Source organism: Chanodichthys erythropterus, chromosome 6 (genome assembly GCF_024489055.1).
Source record: "Chanodichthys erythropterus isolate Z2021 chromosome 6, ASM2448905v1, whole genome shotgun sequence".
NCBI classification, from domain to species: domain Eukaryota; kingdom Metazoa; phylum Chordata; class Actinopteri; order Cypriniformes; family Xenocyprididae; genus Chanodichthys; species Chanodichthys erythropterus.
Genome location: NC_090226.1, coordinates 21544056 through 21560000, shown reverse-complemented (window position 1 = coordinate 21560000; position 15945 = coordinate 21544056). Strand labels below are relative to the sequence as shown.

At 37.6% G+C, this 15945-nt stretch overlaps 1 protein-coding gene across 5 annotated transcripts in view; it reads left to right on the top strand.

Annotated features, from left to right (window-relative positions):
- mast3b (microtubule associated serine/threonine kinase 3b) overlaps nucleotides 1-14624 on the top strand; it is a 41752-nt gene extending 27128 nt beyond the window's left edge. For all 5 annotated transcript variants that reach the window (XM_067388454.1, XM_067388453.1, XM_067388452.1 and 2 more), the window contains 14 exons: nucleotides 181-319; nucleotides 398-530; nucleotides 639-804; nucleotides 949-1050; nucleotides 3733-3855; nucleotides 4031-4143; nucleotides 4636-4805; nucleotides 6750-6871; nucleotides 7455-7655; nucleotides 7771-7997; nucleotides 8113-8235; nucleotides 9973-10109; nucleotides 10429-10610; nucleotides 11490-14624. In XM_067388454.1, coding sequence (XP_067244555.1) covers nucleotides 181-319; nucleotides 398-530; nucleotides 639-804; nucleotides 949-1050; nucleotides 3733-3855; nucleotides 4031-4143; nucleotides 4636-4805; nucleotides 6750-6871; nucleotides 7455-7655; nucleotides 7771-7997; nucleotides 8113-8235; nucleotides 9973-10109; nucleotides 10429-10610; nucleotides 11490-12526 — 2975 coding nt within the window. In that variant the 3' untranslated portion in view covers nucleotides 12527-14624. The remainder of the gene's footprint in view (nucleotides 1-180; nucleotides 320-397; nucleotides 531-638; nucleotides 805-948; nucleotides 1051-3732; nucleotides 3856-4030; nucleotides 4144-4635; nucleotides 4806-6749; nucleotides 6872-7454; nucleotides 7656-7770; nucleotides 7998-8112; nucleotides 8236-9972; nucleotides 10110-10428; nucleotides 10611-11489) is intronic.
- Nucleotides 14625-15945: the final 1321 nt, after the last annotated feature.

Genomic DNA, 15945 nt, shown 5'->3' with positions numbered 1-15945 from the left:
ACTTTGAATAGCCTACTGACCGAAGCTAAGCTTTCACCGGCTTAACTCTTGCGCAAAGTTTGCACGTTGCTCCTTGTGTGATATCCATCGGCTCCCCTTCTTGGTTTAAAACGGAAAGATTTACAATATTGTGATGTATCTTAGGGTTGTGCTGATAAATTTATCAATTACGATCTCCAGGTGGTGACTGTGCCACTCTGCTAAAGAACATGGGCCCACTTCCTGTAGATATGACCAGGATGTACTTTGCGGAGACCGTTTTGGCACTGGAGTACCTCCACAGTTACGGCATTGTGCACAGAGATCTCAAACCAGACAAGTGAGAAAAGACCTAAAAACCTATTATGAAACTGTGTGAAAATATAACTTGTAAAACAGTTCTGTTAACCCTTCGCAGCCTCTTGATTACTTCAATGGGGCATATTAAACTCACTGACTTCGGGCTCTCCAAAATCGGCCTTATGAACATGACAACCAATCTGTATGAGGGCCACATTGAGAAAGACACCAGGGAGTTTATTGACAAGCAGGTGGGCAAAAGCACAATACTACTTGGATACAATTTATGGCCATTTTCAAGATCTGTTATTGATGTTAATGTAGAGTCAATCAATGTTGTTGTATTTACGGTGTTGTAGGTTTGTGGCACTCCCGAGTACATTGCTCCAGAAGTGATCCTGCGGCAGGGCTATGGGAAACCTGTTGACTGGTGGGCCATGGGCATCATCCTGTATGAATTTCTGGTGGGATGTGTTCCATTCTTTGGAGACACACCGGAAGAGCTTTTTGGCCAGGTTGTCAGTGGTGAGTTCTGATGAATGTGTTTTGAAAATATTTGTCCTGTCAGCTGGTGAGACACAGACCCTGTTAAAGGATAAGAAAGCTTTACCAACTGCTTTAAAATGAAACTGCAGTAAAAGGATTTGATACACACTGTTCCTTACGCAGATGAGATTATCTGGCCAGATGGAGATGATGCCCTTCCTGTGGACGCCCAGGACATGATCACAAGATTACTGAACCAAAGCCCGATGGAGAGACTTGGAACAGGTGCTTTGTCATTCAGTTGTTGTTGAAAGGAATTTTTATCTAGGTATAGTTTGCCCCTAAAAATGTTGTTCCAAACCAGTATAATATATTTCATCTGTAGAGCAAAAAAAGAACATATTCTGAGAAATGTCATTGTTCATCAAAACTCTTTGGTTACCAGCATTCTTCAAAATATCTTTTATGTTCCACAGTAGAAGAAAGGTCATACAGGTTTGCAACGACATGAGGCTGAATAAATTATCGAATTTTCTTTTTTGTGTGAGCTGTTCCTTTATCTGCTTTTTTTTTTTTTTTTTTAATGGGTCTTATCAAATGAGAAATGAAAAATCAAATTTACCTTGATCTTTTGAGATAAGAGCTCTTTGTACTGTCAAAACAAACTATAACTTTCAAAACCCAAAATTTCTCCCCAGTCAAAAAAGGAGCATATATTGAAACAACACTGCTAAAATTGCTTGTTCTGAACGTCCAAATGTCAACCAAATGTCTGGTATCTTACAGATTGCATGTATTTACATACCCATATTTACATGTCAGTGATGAGTTTTTTTTTGCCACACCTGCTAATGGAAGGCAGCTTGAGAACAGGTGTATTTTTGTGTAAAAAAATAAAATAATGATGATAATATTTTAGTCAATAAAATAATTGGTTGTTTTTAATTATATATATATATATATATTTTTTTTTTTTTCATTTTTATAATATATAATTATTATATATTATAATATATAATTCGATTTTTTTTATACACTATATATAATTAATTTTTGAATTTTTATAAATAATTATATATGTAATACATTATTTTCAGTTTGTATCAATATGTAATTTTTTACATTTTTATAAAATGTATTTAGTTTTAATTTTTATTTTTGATTTTGTTTTTATAAATTATTTAAATTGTTTAATTGTTATATATAATTATAATTTTAAGATTTTTTTTCTTCTCTGCATATTTTTGATGCAGGTCAATTTGTCACACCATCATATTGAACTGCATCCGTCACAAAAAACATGAAGATACATTGTGATTACATTGTCATGAAACCTCCCTCTTTTAGTCTGTCATTCACACCTCAGAGCTGGAAAAAGCCTCTCAAAATGGTCGTGTAAAGCTGTGGAAAAGTGGAGTGTAGCGGGGGGGGAAGAGGGGAGATGACAACCAATAAAACACAGAACTACAACACACTCATTATACAAATAAATGGCTATTAACGTGAGTGGAGGAAAAAAAGATGAGGGCACCTTGGTGTCTTTTAAAAATATAATCCTATGTCTGTGAATCGGTGTCATTATTTGCACATATTTCATTTGAAAATACATGATGAAATATGTGCACATACACAGTGCTGATTCATATTTAGAGCAATAAATTATATGAAATATGTCTATAAAAAATGCCTATAAAAACTTGAAACATGCTTACTTCTGTCCGTATATGCATGTGACGAGTGTTGTTAAACTCATCGCATCATTCCGTGCAGAAACCACTCTTATGCACGTTGCACGTTTTTACTGATGTAATGCCATCTCATGCGTAATACAGCACAGTGCTTCGATTAAAACAGTTCATTCTCATGAATAATAAGAATTAATGAGCTCTTTTTCATTAATAAATGCAGAGAAGCACTCAGAAACTGTTGTTGTCAGCTCGCTCGTCCAGCCCAGACTGGAGCCCTGGCAGCCAATCACTATTCCGGATATTGCTGGTATTACACATTGACCTCAGAAGCTGAGACGTTGCTCCAACTTTGCTTTTCAAACCGGAAGACAGAAATTGCTCTAAAAAATGCACAAATAACTAATTTCCACTTATGGATAAACTTATTGAGTAGCTTTGTGTTTTCAGCCTGGACATATGTTAACATCTCTCAAAATGTGTTTTGGGGTTTCATGACCTTTTTAAAGAAGCAAAAAACATCTAGTTTTAATTCAGAGAACCAGAGAGAGGGTCAAAAACTACTTTGGTTACAAAAAAAATTATTTTATTTGTATAAAATTATAAATAACATTACCTTGAGTGGAATGAAATGACTAAAAAATATAGGTGCAGTGTGTAAATTTTAGCGGCATCTAGCAGTGAGGTTGCGAACTGCAACTAACGGCGCACACCCCTCACACCCCTCCCTTTCGGAGAAGTTACGGTGGCCGTCTGGCCGACACAACACTAAGATGTCGTCGTCTGAGACAGCAGAGTAGCCTGTGTGAAGCAATGAGGTTTCTTCTTACTTCTAACAAAGAATGGTCTCTGCTTCTAATAAACCAGATGACGATGACGACTACTACTTAGTGCATATTCAACGTAGTGACGATGCAAGCTGCCTCTAAAAACACAAACGATTTAGAAGAACAACAACATAGTGACTAAACGCGCTCTGTAGAGTGTATGTCCATTTAGGGATGCTGTAGAAACATATCGGCACATAATGGCGACTTGACATGGAGGGGGGACCCGCGGTGTATGAGATAGAAATGGCTCATTCTAAGGTAATACAAACATAACTGTTCAATATGTAAGGTCCTTGTGCACCACTGAAAACAGTTATGTATATTATAATGCATTTCTGTCAATAGGTCCTCCCAAATTGAACACACTGCACCTTTAGATCTCCTTTAAACATCATTAATACAACAATTTTATGGAGAGATTTGGACAAGTTTGACTTCCCTTGTGTTTGTAGGAGGGGCTCCAGAAGTAAAGCAGCATTTGTTCTTCAGTGGTCTGGACTGGAACGGACTCCTGCGTCAGAAAGCTGAATTCATCCCTCAGCTGGAGGCCGAAGACGACACTAGTTATTTTGACAGTGAGTGTCACTAATTCAACACAGGGAGGAGATTCTGTGAGCTCCATAAATGCCTGGAGCAAAGCGCTCTGGAAATGTCAGCTCATTCTTGCACCTTATTCACTAAAGTGCAGCTGTTATTTCTTTCTGCTTGCCTTTTACCCCCTAAATCCTTTGGCTTTTTTTCCCTGTGTAGCACGATCTGAACGCTACCATCATTTGGCATCCGATGAGGATGAAGAAACCAATGATGAAGAGTCTTCCCTAGAAATACGACGGTTTTCTTCTTGGTCAAATCGTTTCAGCAAGGTTGGGTCCTTTTTGCTGTCTGCACATTTTGATAATGTTGAAAGCCTTTTTTTTATTACATGTGTGTGACTGAACAGTCAAAATCATATTGTTTATTTATTTCTTGTAATTGCCACTTTTTGACTTTTTATTTTAAACTTTATTTACCCCTTTTATTTTATTTTTTTGAGGCAGAAACAGGCTTTCATAAACCTCAAATTTAATCACGTTAAAGAAATTAATAGTATGTCGGACAAATGTTTGAGATAGAAATACACAAAGGTTTTACCTTTTAATAAACTAGTCATAGATGACACATATAGTATTTCTATAATAACATCTGTAATTAAACTTATAAATAAGTTAGAAAAACTAGACCACTGTTGTTTTGGTCAGCTAAACGTAGGGGGAAAAAAAAACTTAATATAATATGCATCAGTGCCAGGTTTTCTGTTGAGTGGCCATTTTTCTCTCTTTCTCTCTCTCTGACATTTCTTATCCACAATTTTGTAGGTGTACAGCAGCACAGAGCACCTGGCCACCCCATCTCTGAGCTTCTCCTCCGACCGCAGTCACAGTGAGGAGATAGAGGACCGGGCAGACGGGAGAGACACTCATTCACCTGGAGAGATCCAACGGCAAGCCTCCACTGGAGACAAGAGGCTCTCGGCTCAGAGGGCAAGGTGCGAATAGAGCCATAAAGAAATGCATTGACCCCAAAATAAAAATTTCGTCATCACGTGCCATTACAAGCAAATGGAACTTATTATACAATACAGAAAATTAGAAAAATAGTCAGTTTTTAAACTATATATGCTGTGTACATTACAAAAAAAAAAGACATTAATTAGAAAAATAAACATTCTAATAGAACATAACACTATAATGGGTATGATATTATTTTACTTATTAAATGGCTCTCTGAAATGCTTGATTCTGATCAATTGCAACATTCTGAGGTCAGTTATTCCCTTGTAATGATAGTAATGCTGTATAATGACCTTTCATCTGGGTATCTGAGGCCGGTGCTTCTTTCATTTCCCTCATATCACACTATGCATCACATTTCTCATGTAATTCAAATGTATCTGCTGCCATCTTGAGCTTTTGACTTTACTTTAAATTAAACCAAAGGATTTCATTATTAGTAATATTGGCCAAACGATTTTGTACACTAATGGATTATAAGATAATAGACAGGTCAGATTTTAGAACTGTTTCTCATCCATACAATAACAGCATCAATCTTTAAAAAAGACGCAAATGTATCACGGAATATACAATACATTGCATGGGATCATTCTAAGTGTTCATGCGGTATATGGTAAAAAAAAAAAAAAAAAAAAGTATAATTTAAAAAATCCTGATCTTGGGAGTTGGTCTTCTGTGAACAACTGTGCGTTCATGAGACACTATTAGTGCTGCAGTTCACTCCAACTTGCACAAAAAAAAAGTGTTCCGTTGTTCATCGAAACAAGTTATCACGTTAAAGGGTTAATTCACCCAAAAATGAAAATACTATCATTTATTACTCACCCTCATGTCGCTCCACACCCGCAAGACCTTTGTTCATCTTCGGAACACAACTTAAGATATTTTTGATGAAATCCAAGAGGTATCTGTCTCCTTCATAGACAGCAATTTAGCCACCACTTTCAAGGTCCAGAAAGGTACTAAAGACATCGTTAAAATAGTCGATGTGACTGCAGTGGTTCAACCATGATTTTCTGAAGCGACGAGAATACTTTTTGTGCGAAAAATAAAAAAAAACTAAAAAATAACGACTTTATTAAATAATATCTTTTGTGTCATTCTCTTATGCTGTTTACTTCTCAGTATTGGCCGACGATGTTCACGAGAGCAGCACAACGCATGCACGTGATGCTGACACAGCAGCCGGTCAATACCGAGCTGCCCTTCTGACGTAGAACCTGGAAGCGCTGAACGTTAACGGCGTAGGAAAATGACACAGAAGAGAAGATATTGTTGAATAAAGATGCACAAAAAGTATTCTCATCCCTTCATAAAATTAAGTTTGAACCACTGCAGTCACGTGGACCATTATAACAATGTCTTTAGTAACTTTCTGGACCTTGAAAGTGGTGGTTAAATTGCTGTCTATGGAGGAGTCAGAACGACATGAGGGTGTCATTCATCTGACAACCAGAGTTCTAGTCCGGTTATGTTCGACACCATAAAGAAAGTACACTGATACTTTTTTTTTGGCCATTTCTAGGTTGCATTTTTATGAATCTTGATTTCTCCCAACCTGTGTGCTTTTTCTAGGCGAGTCAGAGTGAACTCTGCCACTAATTGAGTCTCATGAACGTGCAGCTGTATACAGAAGACCAGTCTGGGCTCAAAGCTGCTTGTCGGAACTGTTTTTTTCATTGCGGATGTGTTGCGTTTAATGAGTTAATAAAATATTTTAACTTAAATATTTTGTCTAATTATTTTACTTGTGGCAAGTAGCTGTGTAATAAGTAGGACCCTGACACTGTTGGGGTTTATTTTGCGATAACAACCGACAGGATGTACATTGAGCCTCAATAAAAACATGCATATAAGGAACAATCACAGCAGATGTTATTTTCCAGCACTCTGAACGTGTGTTTGATTTCTTCCAGCCTGCGCCCTCGAACTTCATCCAGCTCCTCTCAGCCTGAGCGTGCTGTGAGCCCCCTAGTGGTGAGCAGCACACACAGCCTAGAGGCCATGCCACGATTCGCCCTGTCCACGGATGATGAGGGTAAGTTGACTAAAAATTTGCCAGATTTTAGAGTTTTGTCATCAATTTATGCCCTTCACAATCTTCAAAATGAACATTGGTGGGCAACTTGAGAAATAGCCACGAAATTTAATTTTAAAAAATGCATTTGTAAATATAATAATGGAATTAATTTAGCTGTTTGTTCATTTTAATTTTTATAATGTGGCAATTCAGCATAAAAATGTTAATTATTTATAAAAACACTTAATTTGTTTTCTGTCACCAATTTATTAAGGGTTTTAAATTAACTTAGGGTTGTAGGCTTAGTGGATACTTTCAAGCCACATAAAAATGGGGAAGGAGAGTTCACATCCGATCTGTCATGTTCCAATCCAGTTTTCCCCTATATTTCCTGTTCTTTTTTTTCTTTCCTTTTAAATGTAAAAAAGACCCTCCCCTCAAAGAAAATCTCTCACTAATATGCATATTTATACAGAATTATATGCTGTAGTAAATGTGTCCCCTAGCAATGTTCAGATTCAAGTCCTTGTAAATTATAATAATGTTGTGCAGCATTCACTGGGTGGAGTTGTATTTTGATGCAAACCCTTTAATTCTGCAGCTGAAGTTGTTGTTTCCAACCTGCGACGAATCAGACTTCGTAGCAACAGCACAGGAACGAAACACTCGTCGCCAAGGGAACAAGGGACTCCTCAGTGCTTTGGAAACCAGCTGGAGACGCCTGACAGGCAGAGACTCTCACCAGGACGCAAAGTCCCCAAGTCTGCATCAGTGTCCACCCTCTCGCTCATCATCACGCCAGGTCAGACCCCAAACATTGTTACCATAGCAGCTTTACAAAAATGGTGGTTTTGAGGATTGTCGTGTTTTTTGTTTAACTACAATTTTTGTCACACATTTTTCTTCCTTTTTCCCAGACGACGGGAGTGGCAGCCTGCAGGCGCGCTCCATTTCCCCTCGATCATTTTCCTCTAATCCGTCATCCCGAGACTCCTCCCCCAACCGAGACCTGTCACTCAGCATCAGCAGGCTCCGTCCCCCAATCATCATCCACAGCTCTGGGAAGAAATACGGCTTCACCCTGCAGACCATTCGTGTTTACATGGGGACAAGTGACATCTACACCATAAACCACATGGTCTCGGTGAGCAGACAATCACTTCTAAAGCATCTTATCAGAACACACTCAAACATTGAGTTTTACAGAAGGATGGTTCAGTCTATTTATTCTGCTCCCTTTTGGTCTTTACCTCTGTCAGGGTGTGGAGGAGAGCAGCCCTGCCCATGAGGCTGGACTGCGAGCAGGTGATCTGATCACTCATGTGAATGGAGAGTCTGTGCAGGGTCTAGTGCACACAGAGATGATGGAGCTTCTCTTGAAGGTATTTGAACAGCAGCATGCTGTGATTCGCTGAACCATTATGTAATATTTTGAACTAGACCTAAAACCAAATGTCAGTTGAGGAATTTGACAAAAAACACAAAACCATTTTGAAACCCTTACTTGAAGCTGCACTTGATAGTGAATTTTTTTATTTTTGGTTAAGGGATGTTATGTTTTAGGCATGACAATAACACTTAACCATGGTGAAATCACTTTATTGCTAGTGGCTTTTTAGTTTTGTTCAATTGTGGCAACAGCAACATGATGATAAACACCAATGTTAGACACAGATGTAAAAAAAAAAATAAAAATTAATGTTCACTTTCAAATGAAAATTAGCCCAAGCTTTACTCACCTTCAAACCATCCTAGGTGTATATGTCTTTCTTCTTTCTGATAGACACAATCAGAGAAATATTAATAAATATCCTGAGGCATCATAGTCATAGCTTTATAATGGCAGTGAACAGGGGTCACAAGCATGAGCTGAAGAAAGTGGATCCATCCACATCCATCCATCATAAACATGTACTCCACACAGCTTCGAGGGGTTAATAAAGGCCTTCTAAAGCGAAACAATGCGTTTGTGTTAAAAAAAAAAAAAATCATATTTAACAAGTTATGAAATAAAATATCTAGCTTCCACTAGACCGCCTTCCGTATTCAACGTACGAAGAAAGTGTAAAACTCTTGCAGTTCAAAAAGCTTATGCTACATCCTACGCCTTCCCTATTCAACTTACTGAGAAAGTGTAACTGACGTGATGCCAGTTTACACTTTCTTTGTAACTTGACTGTGAAAGGCGGTCTGGCAGAAGCTAGATATTTTACTTCATAACTTGTTAAATATGGATTCAGAAGGCCTTTATTAACCCCCCTGAGCTCTGTGGAATATGTTTGGATGCATTTTCTTCAGCTCATACTCATGACCTCATGATTGTGTTCATCAGAAAGAAGAAAGTCATATACACCTAGGATGGCTTGAGGGTGAGTAAAGCATAGGGTAACTTTCATTTGAAAGAGAACTAATCCTTTAAATGTAGTCGATAATATATAATAAATGCTCATAACATTACTAGTTAAATTGACAAAAATAATAATTTCTAATAGTAATAATGCAGTTTGAACTACTGAAATAACATTTTAAGTAACATTTAAAGATATCTGCAACTTTATTTTGATTAGCCATACATTTCTACTTGATAGTAGAATAATACATTTTCTACTAAGAATTGCATGTTACTAGCTCAAATTGAGTTATATTTATATTAGCTATATAACTCACCTTAAATAGAATTACAGATGTACACTGTTCCGGTGTGTGAATGTTAGAATATTTACTAGTCAATGTAGATACCTGCTATTTGATTACTAGTCAAAATTGCCTAAAATAGTATCTAAAATAGTATTTTTGATTAGTCATTATTGAATATTTTAGTTGTCTGTAAGGCAATTCTGACTAGTAATAATTCATATTAGAATGTAATTTTTTGTTTTAGTAAAAAAAATCATTTTTATTTTTATTGTCTGTAATTCTATTCAAGGTATCGGCAACTCAGTTGTACCAGTAAACATTTAATTGTTCTTAGTAGTTCAAATTGCATTATTACACTAGTAAAGGGAGATTAACATATAAAAGATAAATGGATAAAAGAGGAATCAGCTTGCCATAAGATTGCTTTTGTGTAATTTTTCAGCTAGTTTAATTTACTTTTATTTGGTATTTTGAATATGCAGAGCGGTAACCAGGTGGCCCTGCAGACTATTGCACTGGAGGACACGTCTATAAAGATTGGGCCGGCACGCAAGAGCAGCTGTAAAGGAAAGATGGCCCGCCGCAGTAAGAGGAGCAAATGGAAGGACAGTCAAGACCGGTCAGGAAAACTCTTGTTTAAAGCTCAAATATTATTTTACATAATGTTAATTTGTGGTTGGATTTTTAAATGGCTGATCCCAATACTCAGTGCAGGATAGACAGTGAAATTTCTAATGCCTCTGCATACATAATACAATTTAATGAATTTTAACTTTACACAGTATTTACACAACAAAAAAATGTTTATTATCCATTGACAAGGTTACTGGCCTGACATATTTGTGTATCATTAATGTTAAGGACTTTCAGTTTGATGCCACTTGCAAGAGTTGATCATTCATGGATGTTAACCTAAATAATCTCTCGTGTTCACCCAGGAGGCGCAGCATGCTGAAGAAGCTGTCCAAACAGAGCACCGTCATGCACAGCAGCCGCAGTTTCTCCTCCGGCCTGCATCACTCTGTGTCCTCCAGCGAGAGTTTGCCAGGCTCTCCCACCCACAGCCTTTCCTCCGGACCCACAACACCCTGCCGGAGTCCCGTTCCCGACCACGCCACTGGTATGACCTGACTTTAACAGATTATTAAAATTATCATCAATTTTTCAACCAATAATTATCAGTTTAAGTACCAGAATATATATAAATAAAATGTAGAAATATTTAAGGGCTGGGTTGAAAATCTTGATTCCTCAATTTTGTAATTCGCTTCAAACTTTTCGAATGTTATGAATGATTATTTTATAGAGGGTTCAAGTACGGCTGTTTCTATAGCACGCATTGCCATCTGCTGTTGAAAGCTAAGCTCTAAATCAATTCGAGAGACGATTGAGAGAATCATTTCTAGATTCACGATGCATTGATATATTGTCCCAGCCTTAATCAGTAGAAAATGCTGCTCCATCTGAAAGCACTGAGTCGCTTATAATGTGCATTTGAAAAAGCAACATGTATCAAACATCTTTCCGAACATGAGAAGCATATGAACCTCTTGTCCTAACATCCTTCTGTAAGATGTGGCTTCTTACACAACCTATTATTTCACAGTATTCTATATATATTCTATTAGCATTGCATTTTTTATATATATATTTTGATTCAATTCAATTCTATATATATATATAAAATATATATATATATATATATATATATATAAAATATATATATATATATATATATATATATATATATATATATATATATATATATAAAATACAATTCGATTCAATTCCAATTTTGATTCAATTCAATTCTAAGTGTATGAATCTAAATCATGAAATTGACTCATGAAATTTGTCTCAATACCCACCCCTGCTATTTCTTAGTCACTTATTCAATTACAAAATGCCAAAAAAGTTTATTGGATATTATTGGATTAAATATTGTTTATAAATTTATATTGTGTTTAAAAATTGTCACAAAACATTGCCATCCGTTCAGATGCCAGCCTGCCCCAGAACGCCTCTCCATGCTCCAGCTCTCCCAGTTCACCGGCGGTCCAGATGCGGCCCAGCTCGCTGCACGGCCTTGGGTCTAAACTTAGCAACCAACGCTACACTAAAGTGGGGAGACGGAAGTCCACCAGCAGTATCCCACCATCACCTCTGGCCTGCACCTCCTCGCCACAGGCCCTATCCCCCCAGCGTTCCCCCTCCCCCTTACCTAGCATCTCCAAAACCCTCCACTCCTTTCACGGCAAGACCCTCTCACCTCCCACTATCATTCGGCATGTGGTCAGACCCCGGAGTGCAGAACCTCCACGTTCCCCTCTGCTGAAGAGAGTCCAGTCTGCGGAGAAACTCTCAGGGGCCTTATTTGCTGACAAAAAGCCCCACGCACCCCGCAGACACACGTTGGAAGTCCCCCACTGCGAGGTGGATATACTCGGGGACACAGAGGCAGAGGATTCAACATGCAACATATATGCAACATATTCGACGGATCACAGCAGGCTGGGCGGGTACTTGTGCTCCCAGAGATTGAGGGACTGGCCAGGTGACCGTATGGAACAGATCGTTGTAATGCGCAAGCTGAATCTCTCCGAACGCCGAGATTCTTTCAAGAAGCAGGAAGCTGTTCAGGAAGTGAGCTTTGACGAACCGGATGAGAGGGCTCCCCAGATTCCCGCTCAGTCGGCCACGTCCGCTGGCGTGTGGCCCAAGCAGATGATGGGCGAAACGCAGTCGGAGGAGGAGGAGTGCATGGCGAGGAGGAATCCGCTGGTCCCCCAAATCGCCGTGCAAGGATCGGAGAGTGAGGAAGCGGATGATTGGAGGCTTTGTTCGGATGAGGACGAGGAAGAGGCTGAGGAAAACTTGTCACATACTCCGAGTCAAGCTGAACATCTGGCTGACTGTGCTGCCAAAGATGTCCCACATTCCTCCGAAGCTACGCATGAAGTTGGAGGGACAACTGCAGATGCAGCAAAGCCGGATAAGCATCAGAGTCCAGAAAAGAGCAAGTTGAAAGAGAGATAAATGACTGTTACAGCACGTCATCATCCCCGCGGGCTTCTCGCCGCACCCACTGAGATGTTTGTTGCCACGCAGTTCAAACAATTACAATTAGTGGAGTATTTTATTAGTGTGTAAATGGAAGTAAGCTATTCTTATGCAGGGAATATTTATGCTTTTTTATTTATAATGTACACTGGAAACGTGCTGTTGGCCAAAAAGAAAAAATCGTCAAGGTTGCTAGTACATTTTTTTCACCTTCTGTGAACGGGTTGAAGAGGGGATTTGAATGACTTGATTTTCTATGAAAATGTGCAAAAGCTTCGAATCCATTTCATCCTCCAAGAGCTTTTCATTTTGCAGCGACGTTGTGTGTGATTTTAAAAGCTGCGAGTTCAAATGATATTTGAATGGAATTGTTATGTGGCCCTTTTCATGTATTATTCCACAATCTCAAAGGGTTTCCAGAGTGTTTGAAATGATCCATGCGAAAGAAAAAAGGACTATTTGTGTCGACCATTTGGGCTTCAACTGTGGGAACCCCACAATTTACTTGAAATGTAGTTACATGTTGGTCAAGGTGTCAAAAAACCAATATAATTTGTTTATTTTAAGCATCAAACCAAATAGATCAGTTTTACACCTGGTTTTATTTTGTAAAGATGAATTTAGATTTAGAATATTTTAAATGAAATTCCTTTTCTGATACTCTCTGCTTCATTAAATTCAGACCAATTTAATTCTGGAATCTTTACCTAAACATCTAAAAACCAAACATGATCCTTTTCTGGGTTCAATTTTAAGGTAAAACTTTTCATGTATATTTTCACAGAGTTCCCACAATGTCTTTTCTTTTTACATAAATATTCTTCCTGTACTTTTCTTTTTCACCCAGCTTGTTCAGTTTACCTAAAACATCTGAAATTTTCACAGGTGCTAAGATGAACGGGCTCACAGACACCTCTGAAATATTCAATAGAAATAGTTAAGCATGCAGTCACACACCTCACACTAGCCAGAACTCTTTAGCTTGTGCACTTACACAAGAAATCACTGCATAACAAACCACATCATCATGAGTTTTTGGACCGTTGGCCTTTCGCGAGTGCTCACAAGCTTTTGTACTTGGAATAATGTTTACATTTTTTTATATATATGGATTTCTACTGTGCGAAGGTAACTTAATTACAAATGTGTGCAGAACTGGAGTCAGTGGGTGGAGGCTTTAGCTAGATTGTTGTTTTAAACTTCAGTGTGATGTCATTGTTCATAGACAGATCTCTCTTAACACTGCACATATCAGACAGGATGTTTTTGTTTATATGCATGACTCTCTTCCAAAACACTTTTTTTTTTTTTTTTTACTTTAATATGTTGTTATTTGGATCTAATATGCCAGTATTTTTACTGCATGAGAAGGTTTAACAGTCAATTGGGTGCTGTCAGTCAGTCAGGACTTCATTTATATTGGGCTTTCAGAAGATCAGCACATGCTTGACAGATTCAAGAAAACATTTCTGTTGTATTTTTGAGGTTTGTTAATTGTGACACCTCGTGTAACTTTATGCATCAGGCTACTTTAGGCGTAAACGCTCTGTGTGACACAAATTGGTGTAAATTTTAATAGGCTGTATTTTCTGCCTGTCAACCGACTGTTTGCATGCTGCATGTTAAGTAAATACACTGTACACTTTGGCATGGCAAATTGAGTGCAATATGTTTAATGGTCAAGTATAACCAAGCCTTTGAATTACAGTAATGTTATTAAAAGCTTAATGTTATGCAGGCCCAGTTGTGACATTTTATCCCTCTGTAATCACAGACGTTAGTGGATGAAGTGTTTGTTGTGTGGATGTCAAACCCACTCTTAAACATGTTCAGATGAGACAGGGTCAGTATCTACTGTCCACTGCTGTTGCATTCACACTAATGACTCACAGCACTGAAAATCCATCATCTATATAACTTGCTGTGCTGATGGTTTCTTCCATTTTTCCAGAATTGTCAGGACTTCTTGATAATTGGTATGTTTGTATTAAAAAAAAAAAAACTTTTTATAGATATTTTTTAATGTTAACTGTTTGTCTGATGATGTTTTGTAATAAATCATTCACTGGTTAAGACAGAATATCAATGACTTTTGTTTTTCTTGATAGATAGGTCGAGTGCACAGCATAAATGAGTACACCACCAATGAAACCTCTGAAAGTCAGCAATTATTTAGAAGTTCTTTAGAGATGTAATGTTCCAGCAAGTCTGCTTAATTAATTACCAAAGAAGCATGTCAAAATGATTCAGGAAAATAAGATTTTCTTATCAAGGTGATAAAATGTTGTGTAGCAAAAATGAGTACACCCTCCTAAAAGTTATTAAATAAAACAAAACATTTTCTGGTGTAATTTTAAGGCAATGTTGGTATGTTGAACCAAAACATTTAAAGAAGTAATTTCTTGACAATTAAAAGTGTTATATAGCACACTGAATTATTTTCGGACTTTATCCTGACAACAATGGAACCACTTGGGAGAGAACTGTCAGGAGACTTATTTCTTAGAACAAAAGAGGACAGTGGTACAAGAGGATTACCAAATCATTGTTTTAAGTGTGAAAATATAACAAAAGTAACACAGAAATTCAAAAACAATGGACTTGTGACAAGGCCCCTGAAATAATCAGGCCTTCATTTTAAGCTTTCATTTAGTGATGAGGGATTTTTTTGTTAGACAAAGAGCTGGAGAAATACCAAGTGAGTGTTTCAGAGCCAGCAAAAGCTATGAAAATATTTTTGCCTGGTTTGCCTTTACTAACTGCATAGGCCGGTACTGTGAATTTTGCTTGCTGTTTCTCTGCCATTGTTTTGGTATTCCTAGGATCCATGCCTCTTGAATTCCCCAAATCAAACGTGCGCGCACAAGTGGGCAGGTCATGTGTGTCAAAAGGGTGGTTGCCATGTTTGCGAGAGAGTGACAGTCGCCTAAGCCAATCCTATGTTTCGTCCTGGATGGAAATAATGAGCTGTGTTTACAGTTTTTCTCAGTCGCTTTGGTGCATTTCTCACATCACTCTTTACATTTGCACAACAGTTAGTTCAACCTCCACAACATTTAGTCATTTGTGCACATCATAGTAGCAGTTTCTCATTACTTCGAACAAATTGCAAATGCTTTTGGACATGCATCAATTGCTTTCATACAACTCTCTGCTATTTACAACATTATCATTTGCTTATGTCATGTCAGTCAAAACTAACTATACTTGTGAATGCTGAATAGTCATTCCATAAACTAATAGTCCTCATTTCATTGCTTGAGTCATTACATACAAAAATGTTGAACTAGTTGTCAAAATCTGTCACACAAATTTTACACATTTTTTTTTAAATCTTTTTTTTTCCTGAAAATGTCTCCTAAATTGAACAGTTTCTCTCAAGTGAATCTCAACTT